We start from the raw sequence: 12,807 nt of genomic DNA on the forward strand, positions 1-12,807 counted from the left end.
CTGAGTTTATTCATGCTTTTCCATTATACTCCTTAACACTTCCTGTGATGACTAATTAAGTTGTACATTGTAGGGAGGGTTATTAGACCCATTTCATAACGCTATTCTCTATAAATAAGAATTTTCAGTGTTCAGTATGCCCTACTCATTACTCACTTTTTAATCCCTAGTAATCCAGTTTAAGCCATTACTGCCCTAAAAATTACTTAGAACTTTCTCATTACTTTTTCTCAGTCATTGTTCTTTTTCTTTAGTGTTTACTGCAGCTGGCTTTCAGGCAGCCTTTGCTTCCACAAAATGAGGCCTCATTCTCTTTTTCTACTCTGTCTTTAAATGTAGTTAAACAAGTCATTAGCCGCCTTGTTTATCACTCAGCACTCTTTCATGTCTCATTGCTGGGAGGATTACTCCCAAATCTGGTTTTCCAGTTCTGCCTCTCGTGAGTCCCTCAGTTCTGGCTTCTTCAGTAAAACATTTCTTTTTTTTTTTTTTTTTTTTTTTGAGACAGAGTCTTGCTCTGTCACCCAGGCTGGAGTGCAGTGGCTGGATCTCAGCTCACTGCAAGCTCCACCTCCCGGGTTCACGCCATTCTCCTGCCTCAGCCTCCCGAGTAGCTGGGACTACAGGCGCCGCCACCTCGCCCGGCTAAGTTTTTGTATTTTTAGTAGAGACGGGGTTTCACTGTGTTAGCCAGGATGGTCTCGATCTCCTGACCTCGTGATCCGCCCGCCTCGGCCTCCCAAAGTGCTGGGATTACAGGCTTGAGCCACCGCGCCCGGCCCAGTAAAACATTTCTAACTGGTTTTTCTGCTCTCACAATAACTCAAGACAGCTAACAAAACAAAAAGCAAGCTAATTATTCCCCTCAATCTCCTCTTCTCCTTTTTTATTATTATTTTTTGAGACAGAGTCTCACCCTGTCACCCAGGCCGGAGTGCAGTGGTACGATCTTGGCTCGCTGCAACCTCCGCCTCCTGGGTTCAAGCATTTTTGCCTCAGCCTCCCGAGCAGCTGGGATTACAGGTACCTGCCACCATGCCTGGCTAACTTTTGTACTTTTAGTAGAGATGAGGTTTCACCATGTTGGCGAGGCTGGTCTCGAACTCCTGACCTCAGGCAATTTGCCCACCTTAGCCTCCCAAAGTGCTGGGATTACATGTGTGAGCCACCGTGCCTGGCCTCCTCTGCTCTCCTTTAAAATACTTTTTATAATTATGCCATGATTCTGCTCATTTAAGTTCTAAATCTGGGATGTCATAATTGGTTTTCCCAGTTTCTAACACATTTATGTAGATATAAAAACTTGTCTGTTTTGTGTGTTTGTGACGATTTCGGATTTACCTGTTCACCCTGTTACCTTACTATTGCATTAGTAGTATTAGAACAGTGTTTCCATCCCGTTTCACATGCTATGTTATTGTCAGAGTAGTCTTCCTGAAACCACACTTTGTAAATGGAACTTCTCTCTCTCTTGCATCTTTTTAAAAGACCAGATCTCATGCTAATGCCCAGGCACCATCATAGCTCACTGCAGGGTTCAAGCAGTCCTCCCACCTCAGCCTCCTGAGTAGTTACAACTACAGGTCATTCTTGCTCAGAAAACTTTCATGATTTCTTGCTAAAATTCCAAAATCTTTAGCTTGGCATTTGGGATTTTCTACAGTAGGAACCCTGTCCATCACATAAACCTTACGTCACTACATGTGTTTGTGCAAAAATGGCTGCCTGAATGAGTTGCTTGAATGTACTATTTGAATTATTACCTGTTTGCCATTGTTTGCTGTTTGTATTATCTGGAATGGCATCCTTTTCTGCGCGAGAACTTTAGCACAAATCCCTCCTCAGTGAAAATAGTGGCTACAGTTTTCTGAGTGCTTACGTCTGTGAGGCACCATGCCTTTAATTTCCACTATTGCATTGGAGCAGTGGTTATAATTATCAGTCAAGCCTTGTATATTAAAATATACACACCCAAATATACACACCTTGTGACACAGGTACTGTTATCGTCAACTTGGATTTGGAGAATTTGCCTAAGATCACATACCTAGTAAGTAGCAAGAGTGTGTCTCTGTCTCATGTAATTCCAGAGCCCAGATGCTTAGTCATACTCTAGTGCCATAGCAGTTATAGCTAATACTTACTAGAGGACCAGTTACATGTCAGGGACTGCTATAAGGGCTTTACATATTTGATTCTTTGAACACCCTATTGAGGTAGCAACTGAAGTGATCTCTGTTGTATTTATGATGAAATTGAGGCTTTGAGAAGTAACTACCCACAGTCTCATATCTGCTAACTGGGAAAGCCAGAATTAGAACCCAGGCAGTCTGCTTTTGGAATTCATACTGTAAATCTCTTTGATAAGCTGTCAAATTGTACAGCCACAGAGGAAAAAATTTACTGTTTGTCCATTTGTCATTGTATAAGGACTTGGGTATAAAGAAATAAGCAGTATATAGGCGTTATGTAAGGACTTGGATATAAAGAAATGAGAAAGAAAGACAAATCCCACCTTCTCGAAACTTCTAGAGCTTGCGTTGTAGTACCGCTGTCTGTAGTTGACCCTCAAGGGCGCAGATGTGGTGTTTAGTTGTTCTGTATTAGTAGTACCTTGCACAAGTAAGCATTTAATGTGTTGGTGATGATAATTCATTGACTTTTCTGTTACCTCCTGCCAAGGAAACTTTGCCCTGATTTAGGCTTATTAATAATTTGTTTTTCCAGGCAACTTGTAACCAGGGGTTCATTCTCTTGCCGCTCATCTTTCCTCTTCCCATTTGAATCATGTTTTGTTGACATCTAGAGTATTTGATCCCAGTACGTGCTATGGAGCATTCTTCTATTTGTAGGGATGGGATAACCACCCTGGAGAATTAATGTTTTTTTCTTTTTTCCTCAGTACTGTACTGGCAATTGCTGGAGAAGATTTTGCAATTGTTGCTTCTGATACTCGACTGAGTGAAGGGTTTTCAATTCATACCCGGGATAGCCCCAAATGTTACAAATTGTAAGTAAATATTTCTGAAGACATTTCACAATGCTTTTGTATTGATTTAATGCCGTGAGAGTTTCTACTTCTAAATGATTTGTTTCATGAGTTTTTAAGTTGCTCTTGGGAGCATTTTTATTAGAAAACCATTTTCTAAGTTAATGTTTCCTAATAATTCAGTGTGCAGTCTTAAAAATATTTGCTATATTAAGGGTACCAAAAGTGCTTTCGGTAACCTAAATGTGTTCACCCCAGCATTTTACCATGAAAATTTTCAAATGTGCAACAAAAGTAAGAGAGTTTCATAATGAAAACTCGTATGCCATCACCTAGATCTTACTGTTTGTATTTTACTATAATTACTTTATCACTTTTTCCATCTATACATTTGTCTTAGTCCATTTTATGCTGCTGTAACAGAATGCCACACACTAGGTAACTTATAATGGACAGAAATTTATTGATTTACAGTTCTAGAGGCTGGGAAGTCCAAGACTGAGGGGCTGGCATCTGGTGAGGGCTTTCCTGCTGTGTCTTAACATGGTGGAAAGCCAGAGAGAGAGAAAGAAGAGCGAGCGAACCCACTCCTGTGATAATGTCCATTCGTGAGGGCTGAGCCCTCAGGACCTAAACACCTGGTCCCAACTCCCAGTACCATCAGAATGGCAATTAAATTTCAACATGAGTTTTGAAGAAAGCATTCAAACCATAGCACCAGTAATCATTAAAGGGTATTTTTTAAAAATCTGCCTCCCCACACTGTTTTTTTTTTAACTTGAAACATTCGTTTTAGAAATATCCTAAGCCATTATATCCATAGCTCAGTTTTAATAGGCTAGCTGTGTTTTTCCTAAAACATGAAAATAAAGCCAAAACTTAAAAAAAAAAAAAAAAAAAGCCTGCATAAATCAGCTAAATACATACTGCAGATTAGTAGTGGTCTGTATTTAACAGTTTTGGAAATACTTACAAATGGTCATGAATTCCTGGGTTAGTTACAAAAGTCTGTTAAACTTGAATTGTAATAGGAATGAATGGGACTTAGGAGGTTTAGGTCCTTTGGACAGGCCCTCCTTGTATTGTAGGAAGTAGGTACAGAAGAAAAGATATATTTTCTTCCCTGGTCCCAGGGATGGCCCACATCTTATCCCAAAAAGCAATGAAGTTTGTTTTCATCTTCCCAGTTCTCTTTCTGTCCACTTGCATCTTCTGATACCCTTTTTCTGCTTTCTGTTTATAGTGCTCTCGTGTTACTTTTTTTTCTCCTTGAGGATGATACTTATACAACTTGAAAGTAGTAACTATTAGAAATAAGATTTTAAAACAACTTTATGGATACCATCCTTGTACTGGCTTTTCCTCATCTTTTAAGTGTTGCTTTAGTTACGTTTGCTGCTGAAGTGAGCCCTTTTTTTTTTTTTTTTTTTTTTTTTTTTTTTTTTTTTAATGAAACACATCAGGTATAGAGAGAGAGAATAAGCACAATACAGCATTAACAAATGCCTGTATATATCCCTCATCCCATGTCCTGTGGGCGGACCTAGAACTAAGGTTGCTTCTTCTAAACCTGTTTGAGACTGTATTCTTTGCATGAAAACTCCCATTCCTTTGATGCACCTGGATATTTGGGAAAAGCATCTTAAAGTTCTAAGATTTCTGTCTTTCCCTGTTGGTATTGTCCACCAATCTTGTTAGTAAAGGCAGTAAAGCCTTATAGGGAATTGGAGTCTTCACCTCAGTGCAGTGAGGTTGGTGGTGGGGATAGAGTAGGTGATGTTAGTGATGACCCTAGAAGTGTCAGCTGCTCTCCTAGTAGGACAAGTATGGTTTGTGCGAGTCATTCATAAGTTTCCAAAAGGAATTATGTGGCCTCTGCAAAATATTGTGTAGGTTTCTTTATAGATTCGTATCAAGATCTAGGAATTAAGTTTTGAAATACATGGTTGAATTTGTATGTCTATACCAAATTTTAGTCCTTTCCATACAGATGGACATTTGGCTTTTGTTTTGTTTTGTTTTCTTACGGGGCGCTATTTAAATGGATGCTCACTGGTGAGTCTAGGGCATCCCTCTGCATGCTGGCGTAAGTATATTGACAAGATGGATTTCTAGCAGTAGAATTGGTGGAAGTGGTGTGTATTTAAATTTTTAATGGATACCACCAAATTACCCATCTAACAAGTTAATCAGTTTATACTGTTTCCATAACCTCACCAGCATTTAGTTAGGTGTTTTTAGCCATTAGGATTGGTTGAAATAGTCTCTTTTTTAGATTTGGATTTCTGGGTAACATAGAGGCTCTTATGTTTATGGTGATTTAATGTCTCTTTTTTCTGTGACTTGTCTGTTCATAGAATGTTACCCTTCTTTTCTTTGTGTCATTACTGCTTTTCTTATTTGTAAGAACTCTTTGTAGAATTAAAATTAGGCTTTGATGGTAGATGCTACCAGTATATTTTCTTAGGGTTTTAAAAAGCTATTCATAAATTTCTCTGTAGAGTTTTATGTAGTCAAATTTATGAAATTTTTCTGTGTGGCCCTTGGATTGTGTTATATTTAAATCTGCCTTCATGAGGCTAGGTGCAGTGGCTCACACCTGTAATCTCAGCACTTTGGAGGCCAAGGCTGGCGGATTACCTGAGGTCAGGAGTTCAAGACCAGCCTGACCAACATGGTGAAACGCCATCTCTACCAAAAATACAAAAATTAGCTGGGCTGGTGGCAGGCGCCTGTAATCCCAGCTACTTGGGAGCCTGAGGCAGGAGAATTGCATGAATCCGGGAGGTGGAAGTTGCAGTGAGCCAAGATTGTGCCACTGCATTCCAGCCTGGGTGATAAGAGTGAAACTCCGTCTCAAAAATCAATCAATCAACCTACCTACCTATCTTCCCCAGCCCAAGATAGTAAAAAAATTCACCCATGATTTATTTAGTCCATTCATAGTTGCATTTTTAAGGTCTTTGATCCACCTATAATTCATCTGGACTGAGGGTGAGATGTAGGAATACAGAACCCCCTCCCCAGAAGGGTGGCTGCTTGTCCCATTACCATTTAGGAAATAATGGGAATAGGGGTTTTAAATTTAAAATTGCCGAAGATATGCTTTGCTCTACTACCTAACCAGCTCCGTTTTCTGAAATGTACTTTTTACAGAACAGACAAAACAGTCATTGGATGCAGTGGTTTTCATGGAGACTGCCTTACCCTGACAAAGATTATTGAAGCAAGACTAAAGGTAGATGCTTTTGTACGTTTCTACACTATTTCAAATTAATAGCAGTTCATTAAATTCTTTCAAGCCTACAGCATGACTGTTGGTCAGAATAGCTAGAGAGTCACTAGGTTAGTAGATGAATTACAAATGTATGCTGGAAATGAAATGATATCATTAAGGCAGGGTCATTAAAGTACCATAATGTGAAACAGCAGGACATTCCATTTGTTAGTCTTGTATCACATGAAGGGTTCTCTACCCTTTTAGAAGTAGCCTAGGAGGAGTTCTGAAGATACTCTTACCTCAAAAACAAAGCAAATCAATTTCTATGGCAGGAGAGAGCCCAGAAAAGATTTGACACAGGAGCGTGGTTTGCATCACTATCAGCTGACAAGTTTTTCCTCTTTACAATGCTGTGCTCTTAGTTGGCAGGGTGCCTGAGTAGAAATATGAAAGAATGAATAAGCCAGGAGCTTGGACGAGAGGCACAACATGCACCATTAACTTCTGTCACCTGACAGGCTTCAGTTGATAGCCAGCTGCCGGAAGTTAGGGGTGATCACCTTCTGTTTTGCCTATTTGTGAATAACACTTGAAATTATTTACACTTATGAGTGGTTACTGGAGTATGTAATGTATTTATTTAACTGACAGATGCTTTTTGAATGTGTAGAAAGGATTTCACTCAGTATTTATTGATTGTTAATACTTTTTTAGAAACTTATATTGAAAGCTATAGTGACTTACATTTACTGGCATATTGATATGATAATTGCTAATGTTTATTTTATAAATGGGAGTTAGAAGACAAAAGTAAGCATGTCATTGTTAATAAAACAAGGAATGGTGAATTCAACATAATGCACACCCCTTCCTAAAGTTTTTCTCTCATACTTCGTTAGGTGGTGAAGTAAATAAATGTTGGTGCTTGGTTTCAAAATGAAATGGAATGAATTTTTTTTTTTTTTTTTGAGACAGAGTTTCGCTCTTGTTGCCCAGGCTGGAGTGCAATGGCATGTTCTTGCCTCACTGTAACCTCTGCCTCTTGGGTCCAAGTGATTATCCTGCCACAGCCTCCCGAGTAGCTGAGATTACAGGCACCTGTCATCACCCCCATCTAATTTTTGTATTTTAGTGGAGACAGGGTTTCACCATATTGGCCAGGCTGGTGTCGAACTCCTGACTTCAGGTGATCCACCCACCTCGGCCTCCCAAAGTGCTGGAATTACAGGCGTGAGCCACTGCACCCGGCCTATGAATAATTTTTTATAGTTTTTATCTTGGAAAGACATTCCTCTGTAAAAATCTTACCCGTTACTTATAGTTCATTTCTAATCATTTTTCAGTGTTTTGACATTGTTTAATTTTACTGTACTAATTAGGTATCTGTCTATTTATTTAGACACAGCTTCTCGCTTTGTTGCACAGGCTGGAGTACAGTGGTGCAATTGTAGCTCACTGTAGCCTTCATCTCCTGGGCTCAAACATTCTCCCACCTCAGTTGAGATTACACGTGTGAGCCACTATGCCTGGCCGTTAGGTTTCTCATTAGAGATGGTTGCTATATGGTTAACAAAAATTGGTGATCTTGAATTCATTTTATGTTTATAATTTTTGTGACATTTCCCTACCAGTGGATAATGTAGGGTTCCCAAGGGTGTAGTAAAACTAGGATTTGCAGTCACTGTATTGTCATGCTAAGACCCTGTTTTGGATGCTTGTGTTCTCTACTGGAGATGTTTGAAGGATCACAACCACTGCTGTGTATTAAAATCATGCAGAGTAAGGGTGCTGCCCTGTGTCTTCTGTTCTCACAGACATCTGCTCCACAAAGAGAGGGACTTACATCTGGGTTTGATCAGGGGTTGGCATAATTTTTTCTGTAAAGGACCAGATAGTAAATATTTACAGCTTTATGGGCCATTTGATCTCTGTCATGACTATTTGTTTCTGCTTTTGTAGTGAAAAAGCAGCCACGGACAATATTCATAGAAATAGGGGGTAGGCTGATTTGGCCCCTGAGCCAAGCTACAAGGGTCGTTTGCTGACCCCGGTCTATATGCTGAGTGAGGGAGAGAGATGGATTTAAACCCATCTTCCTCAGGCCATTTCATGTGCCCTCTCATGGACATTAGCTCTTGGATTAGCAGTACCCAAGAGTACCCGAGATAAGGGTGGTATGGAAAATAGAGCCTTTAAACCAGAGAGCTGAGGGCAAACTTAGTATTCCTTCCCTTAAAGTTTTATCTTAGTAATACTGTGTTGGTTGATCATGAAAGAAATAGGCATGCTTTCCCCTTTCACTCACTTTATACTGTTGATTGTTCTAGTCTATAATAGCCTCTGCCTCTGCATGCCTGTTAACTTTCGTCAATAATTGCAGATGTATAAGCATTCCAATAATAAGGCCATGACTACGGGGGCAATTGCTGCAATGCTGTCTACGATCCTGTATTCAAGGCGCTTCTTTCCATACTATGTTTACAACATCATCGGTGGACTTGATGAAGAAGGTAGAATTCCTTTTTTCTGGAAAATGGTGGGGAGGAGGAGTTATTATGTCCTAGATGTGTGTGTCTCCACCTAGAGTTGAAAAGAACCATAAATACCATCTGACACAAGTCTCATTTCATTTCTGATAATGAAAGTGATGAAGAAACTGAAGCTAATATGCGACATCCAAAGACACATTAAAGCTCTAATAGTGAATGTTGAGCAGCCGGTTATTTTGCTGTTTTCTCGGGATCTTGCATGAGTTAGTAGTAAATAATTAGGCATTTTTATCTTATAGAAAGAAATGACCTAAACGTGATTCTGAGTATTGAAAATTTTTTTATTAACAAACATACTTCAGAAAAGTTTTTTAAAGGTTTTAGAAGTCATTTGGGGTGATTAATAATAAGCATCTATTCCAGTGTTTTCAGAACTTTTTGAAACACCTCTTTGATTTTCTGTCAGAGTGAGACCAGGAGTCCCTGAGAATGTTAGTCGTGTTACTTAATATTCCATCCTGTTTTTGATCCAGAGCTACATTACCCCACATGGACACCAATGTTTTCCACCAGTTCTTGTTTGGATTGGCTTCTGGTTGCATCTAAAAAACCAAGTACAATCTCCCAGGACAGATCTATGTCACCATTTATAGTAGTCCATTGAGATAAGAAGTTACAGAAGTGTCTAGACGAGGACATCGTTGGTGTAAGCCCATATTCTGTGTTCCTTCTGGCTGAACTTGTGGCTGAAGTAGCCCTAAAAGTGGGGGCAGAGGAATTCCTATAAGGGACTGTCCTGAACCTAGTTGGGGTTCCAGAACACTAAATCTCAGGGTAATCAGTCAAAAGCATTTAGTGCTGCAGCAGTCCTCTCAGCAGACAGCAGGAAAAGATGTGTCCAAGGAAAGGGAGTTGATTTGAGTGTTTAAGGAATTTGGTTCAGGGCCAGGGATAATTTCTCTGTGTTTAGCAACAGGGGTAATTTCTCAGTGTTTCAAGCAATAGCCTAAACAACATTATCAGTGCCTGGGAATGTTCAAGGCAGGCCTTGGCTTGGGTCAGAGCCTCCAGGGGAATACATGCAGCTGGCCACATCACAGAGCATCTCAGTTGGACACAGAAAGAAGCAAGGGGACTGGGGACCCTAAATCCTGTGAGGGATTCTAAGAGGAAAGAGCCAGGCTTCATTTCAGCGCCCTGCCTCTCAGGTGTTGACTCCTATCCCTTTCTGTTCCATGAGCATTTTCTTTGCGTGCTCCATCTCTGACTCAACATCCACCCCCATACACAGCCTTAGGGAGCATTTTGATCATTTTACCTACCAAGGTTTAGGTGTAGACAAATTAGGTTGACACAATTTCTTTTTAAGGCTTTCTTTTTTTTTTTTTTTTTTTTTTTTTTTTGAGACGGAGTCTCGCTCTGTCGCCCAGGCTGGAGTGCAGTGGCCGGATCTCAGCTCACTGCAAGCTCCGCCTCCCAGGTTCACGCCATTCTCCTGCCTCAGCCTCCCGAGTAGCTGGGACTGCAGGCGCCCGCCACCTCGCCCGGCTAGTTTTTTGTATTTTTTTAGTAGAGACAGAGTTTCACCGGGTTAGCCAGGATGGTCTCGATCTCCTGACCTCGTGATCCACCCGTCTCGGCCTCCCAAAGTGCTGGGATTACAGGCTTGAGCCACCGCGCCCGGCCAAGGCTTTCAACTTTACTTGAAAACTAAGAGAAAAAGAGTAGAAATAGTAAAAATAGAAATGAATTACCCTTAACCTGGGTAATTAGATTCTAGCTACAAATTAATTTGCCTAACTTTGCATGCTGGATGCTTCTGGTGTCTTTTTTGACTCACGTTATGCCTGGCTTTAATGTCAGATTAATAGATTCAGATTTTAGCAACATTAAAAATAGGTGCCGTTGAATTTCAGCAGGCCAGACAGCATCCTTTGAGTTTTTCCGAGAGTTAGAGAGTCTAATTTGGGAAAGCTGATACCTACTAAGCAGCAGACCTAAGATTCAGGTTTGACTTTGTTTCACGTCAGAGCCCTGTTCTTTGATTTCCATGTAACAGTGTTGCTAGTTTTGGTGACAACCTCAAGTGTCTCTAGAACTGTCTTTCTAAGGTTGTCTGGTTGACTTTAAGTGTTCTTTAAACTAATTGTTATTTTATAGGGGAATTTGTGTGAATAATAAAGCAGTCCTCTATCTTCTTTTTCTATTGCCCTAAGACATTTTTCAACTCTTTTACCTGTATTTCCTGGTACTTACCTCCATTTTCCAAAACTCTGTATTTATACTGCACTCTTTTGAGATATCTTTTGGTGTTTTCTTCTGGTAGATGATGGTTCTTAGTTCAGCTGTGTCCTCTTCCTCATTAGCATCCTCCTGTAACACATTACACTTTTGATAACATAGACCTTTAATGTTTTTACATGACCGGATAGATACTGATCTTTGTTGCGCCCAGTAGCATACATTCATATTTTCTTTCTTGTGTAACTCATTTTTATTTTTTTCTCAAGTTAACTATCTCTAATTGGCTCAGATTTCTTTAAACTTTTTGTCAGGTCCTTGTACATTCTCTGAATACAATTCATCTGGTTGTCAGACCTCACATACTAGGTGGATCTCTTTTCCCCTTGCTCCAGGATGGACCACCGCCATCCTGAGATTCCCCCGTATCCTGTGCTCTCCTCTTTCTTGATTTATTTCCTTATTTTAGAGGCTTACCTCCGAAGAGATTTTTGAACAAAACAAAACCAGACCTTTTTGAGACTTTGCTTTTAGGATCTTTTCTTTACCCTGGTATTCTGAAATTGTATAGTGATGTTCCTTGCCTAGAGTTTCTTATTTATTGTGTCCTCTTTATCCACCTTCTCTCCTCTCCTCCTCCCCTGCCCCTCCCCACCTTCTCCACAGCCACCTGGATTATGACCCGGTACTTTATTTTTGACTCCACATGTTACCCATCTCTCTCTTTTTTCTTCTACTTTATGAAGATTTCCTTCCTTTTAGCTTTTCATCCTTTACTGATTGCTTTTATTTCTGGTGTCATTAATTTCCAAGAGCTGTTTCTAATTTTTTAGCTTTTTTTAAAAAAATCCTGTTTTTGTTAGATGTTTTGTACTTTCTTTGTATATTTCATCAGAGTGTTTTTTTTTTTCCATGTTGTATGTTCATTTTTGGCCTTTGTCTTCTGTGTTAGAGGCTTCGTTCAACTTTCTGATTTTTTTTTTTTTTTTTTGGCTGTCCATTCACATTGAAGTGTTGTATGAAAATTTGATTATAAAAGTCCTTGTTTATATAGCTTGTCAACTGACAGCCATTAACTGGGTGCTTCAGTAAGCAGCATTTTCTTCAGATGAAGAATTTCTTTAATCCTTTTTCCTGGGGTGAGGTGGGACTACAGGAGGAGAAGCCTGGTTGGCAGCTTTTTAGGCCTCGGAGAAGGAAGGGGCCTGATGGTCTGTGTTTTGTTTACATCAACTTTCCATTTCATGTGTTTTGCTCCTACCCTTTGCCACTCTAGAACCTGGTCCCCTAAGTCCAGAGCCTCTGCTGATGTCTCAGGAGACTTCATTTACTGTCTTCTGTGTTGGTGGATGCAGGGACCTGGAGAGCAGTGCTCCATATTGAAACCTTGAGGACAGCAAGGTCCACAGCTCTTTCCCTTGGTGTCAACCGCTGTCGGCACTAACCTCTCTGTCTTTACTCTCTTAGCTGCTGTCATGCCTTTTAAAATTTTTTCTCCCAAATTAAAAGTGGCTTTAGTTTTTCTGTAGTGAAAATAATCAAACAATCAGTACATGTTTATACATACACTCGTGCAGTTTATATAAGTAGGACTTTGGTATCTGTTTTTCTGTAACTATACATTGTCTATTATCAAGGAGATCTAAGCTATATGCATAGTGATTTTTGTATTTAATTAAATTTTTTTTCTTCTGTTTTTTGCTGCTGTAACACATAGTTTTTAATAGCTGACTTACACAGTATGGCTGTACCATCATTTACCTAACCAGTCCTCTAAAGGACATATTGGCTTCCTGTTTTCTTGATATAAACAATATGATGAACATCGTTGTACATACATTTTTGTGAACTTCTCCAATTATACTTGT

At 39.8% G+C, this 12,807-nt stretch overlaps 1 protein-coding gene across 3 annotated transcripts in view; it reads left to right on the forward strand.

The window, feature by feature from the left end:
• Nucleotides 1-12,807, forward strand: part of PSMB1 (proteasome subunit beta 1) — a 41,849-nt gene that overhangs the window by 1,936 nt on the left and 27,106 nt on the right. For 2 of the 3 annotated variants that reach the window (XM_025381596.1, XM_025381597.1), the window contains exons 2-4: nt 2,903-3,010; nt 6,146-6,227; nt 8,590-8,719. In XM_025381596.1, the coding sequence (XP_025237381.1) occupies nt 2,903-3,010; nt 6,146-6,227; nt 8,590-8,719 (320 nt within the window). The remainder of the gene's footprint in view (nt 1-2,902; nt 3,011-6,145; nt 6,228-8,589; nt 8,720-12,807) is intronic. The other variant, XM_025381598.1, reaches the window with a different exon arrangement.

The sequence above is a fragment of the Theropithecus gelada genome, chromosome 4, assembly GCF_003255815.1.
Source record: "Theropithecus gelada isolate Dixy chromosome 4, Tgel_1.0, whole genome shotgun sequence".
In the NCBI taxonomy this organism is placed as follows: Eukaryota; Metazoa; Chordata; class Mammalia; order Primates; family Cercopithecidae; genus Theropithecus; species Theropithecus gelada.